This window comes from Nestor notabilis, unplaced genomic scaffold (assembly GCF_000696875.1).
Source record: "Nestor notabilis isolate BGI_N333 unplaced genomic scaffold, ASM69687v1 scaffold28926, whole genome shotgun sequence".
NCBI lineage: Eukaryota > Metazoa > Chordata > Aves > Psittaciformes > Psittacidae > Nestor > Nestor notabilis.
Genome location: NW_009933776.1, coordinates 1 through 1,616, shown reverse-complemented (window position 1 = coordinate 1,616; position 1,616 = coordinate 1). Strand labels below are relative to the sequence as shown.

General features: G+C 58.3%; 1 protein-coding gene across 1 annotated transcript in view; it reads right to left on the bottom strand.

Moving 5' to 3' along the window:
• The window catches only part of BAIAP2 (BAI1-associated protein 2), a gene marked incomplete at its 5' end in the record, with an annotated part of 6,496 nt that extends 5,191 nt beyond the window's left edge, over positions 1-1,305 (bottom strand). Inside the window, one exon of the mRNA XM_010017039.1 lies at positions 1,153-1,305. Within this exon, the coding sequence (XP_010015341.1) occupies positions 1,153-1,305 (153 nt within the window). The remainder of the gene's footprint in view (positions 1-1,152) is intronic.
• Between the last annotated feature and the right edge of the window lie 311 nt (positions 1,306-1,616).

Genomic DNA, 1,616 nt, shown 5'->3' with positions numbered 1-1,616 from the left:
ACGCTGCGGCTGCCGGCACCCTCGTGCCTGCTGATCCCCCCATTCCCAGGGGGAATGTTCCCCCCTCCTGCTCCACAGGAGGGGTTCACATATGCCAAGCCTGGATCCAGCCCGTGGCGCAGCGCGAGGAGAGCGCTGACTAATCCAAACTCCTGCTCCGCGGTGCCAAGCGCGGCGCTGACAGATGGATGCTGTGAGCAACGGGGGGTGGCGGTGGGGAACAACCAGAACAACGGGACCACGAGGCTGCAGGAGCAGCGCTGGCGTTCCCAGCCCTCATCCACATGGATTCTGCTCCGGATCAGTGCAGGGAGCCACTGCTCCCCAGGCTGGCTGGCAGCAGCTCCAGACCCTGGCCCAGGAGATGTGGGACGCCAGGAACAGGCAGGAGGGGGTTTGGAGCAGTGTGAGCTCTGGTTTAATCCCCACCTTAGTAAGGCCGGGGGTGAGGAGCAGGTGGAGCAGGCAGGGAGCACTGCCTGATTCCAAGCGGGAATGTTGCTGCTTTACATTTCTTCTGCTTTTACAAGTCACAGAATCACAGAATGGTTTGGATTTGAAGAGACCTTAAAGATCATCTAGTTCCAACCCCCCTGTTTGGAACAATGAGCTGACGTAGGAGAAACCTGACAAGCCTCTGCCAGGACAGAACCCTCACACCTCAGTGGCCACAACATGCAGAAGGGGTGAACTCAGCCCTATTCACCTACCACAGCTTCTCCTGCGTAGGTGACGTTGCACCACAGAGGGACCAGCACTGCTGGGGTGAGCCAAGCGGCAGGATGCGGTGCCACGAACCCATGAGCAAACCAGTGTCAGTCTCATCCATCTCCTGCAGCCAGAAGCTGCTTTTGAGATGCAGAGCAGCCCCTTTGCTCTGATGAGGAAGGGCAGCTCAGGGCGCAGTCCTGCATGTCCCAGTTGAGAGCACACGTGTCTCCAGAGCACCTTATTCATGAGTCACCCACTGGTATATTCCTCCCCTTCTGTCCCCTGAGCTGCAGGGGTTGCACCAGCTGCAGCTTTCAGGATATCACAGCCTGTTCTATAGGCAACAGCTCTATAGGCAACAGGAGCATCCATCTGGGACCTGCAGCCCAGCAGCCGCAGGAGCACAGCACCAGACTGGCATCTCCAGTGGGACTGACTCACCTTGGCATGGTAGGTGATCGCGCTCTTGGCTACTGCACACTGTTTTTCCACCAGGAAGCAGAACCGTCTCCTCTCTTCCGTGAGAGCTGTCTTGTAGCCATCAGAGACGTAGTTTTCCAGCTCACCTTGCTTGTTGCTGATGGCTTCGATGTACTAGAACAGAAAGAGGAGCAGAGAGGTGCTGCCTTCACTGCTTTGATACTTCTCTCCTCTGTGGGCAGGGTAGGGGATCACAGAATGCTTTGGGTTGGAAGGAGACTTAAAGCTCATCCAGTTCCAAACCCCTGCCACAGGTTGCCACCTGTGCCAGTGCAGCAGCATCCCCTGGAGAGGGTCAGCGGTGTGGTGATGGGGCAGTGGGCAGGGTGCTCACAGGGTGCTCACAGGGCCCCCCCTGCACAGGACACACACACGTGTGCCTCCAACCCGCCTTTACTCACCAGAGCCCCCCCACGCAGAGGCGC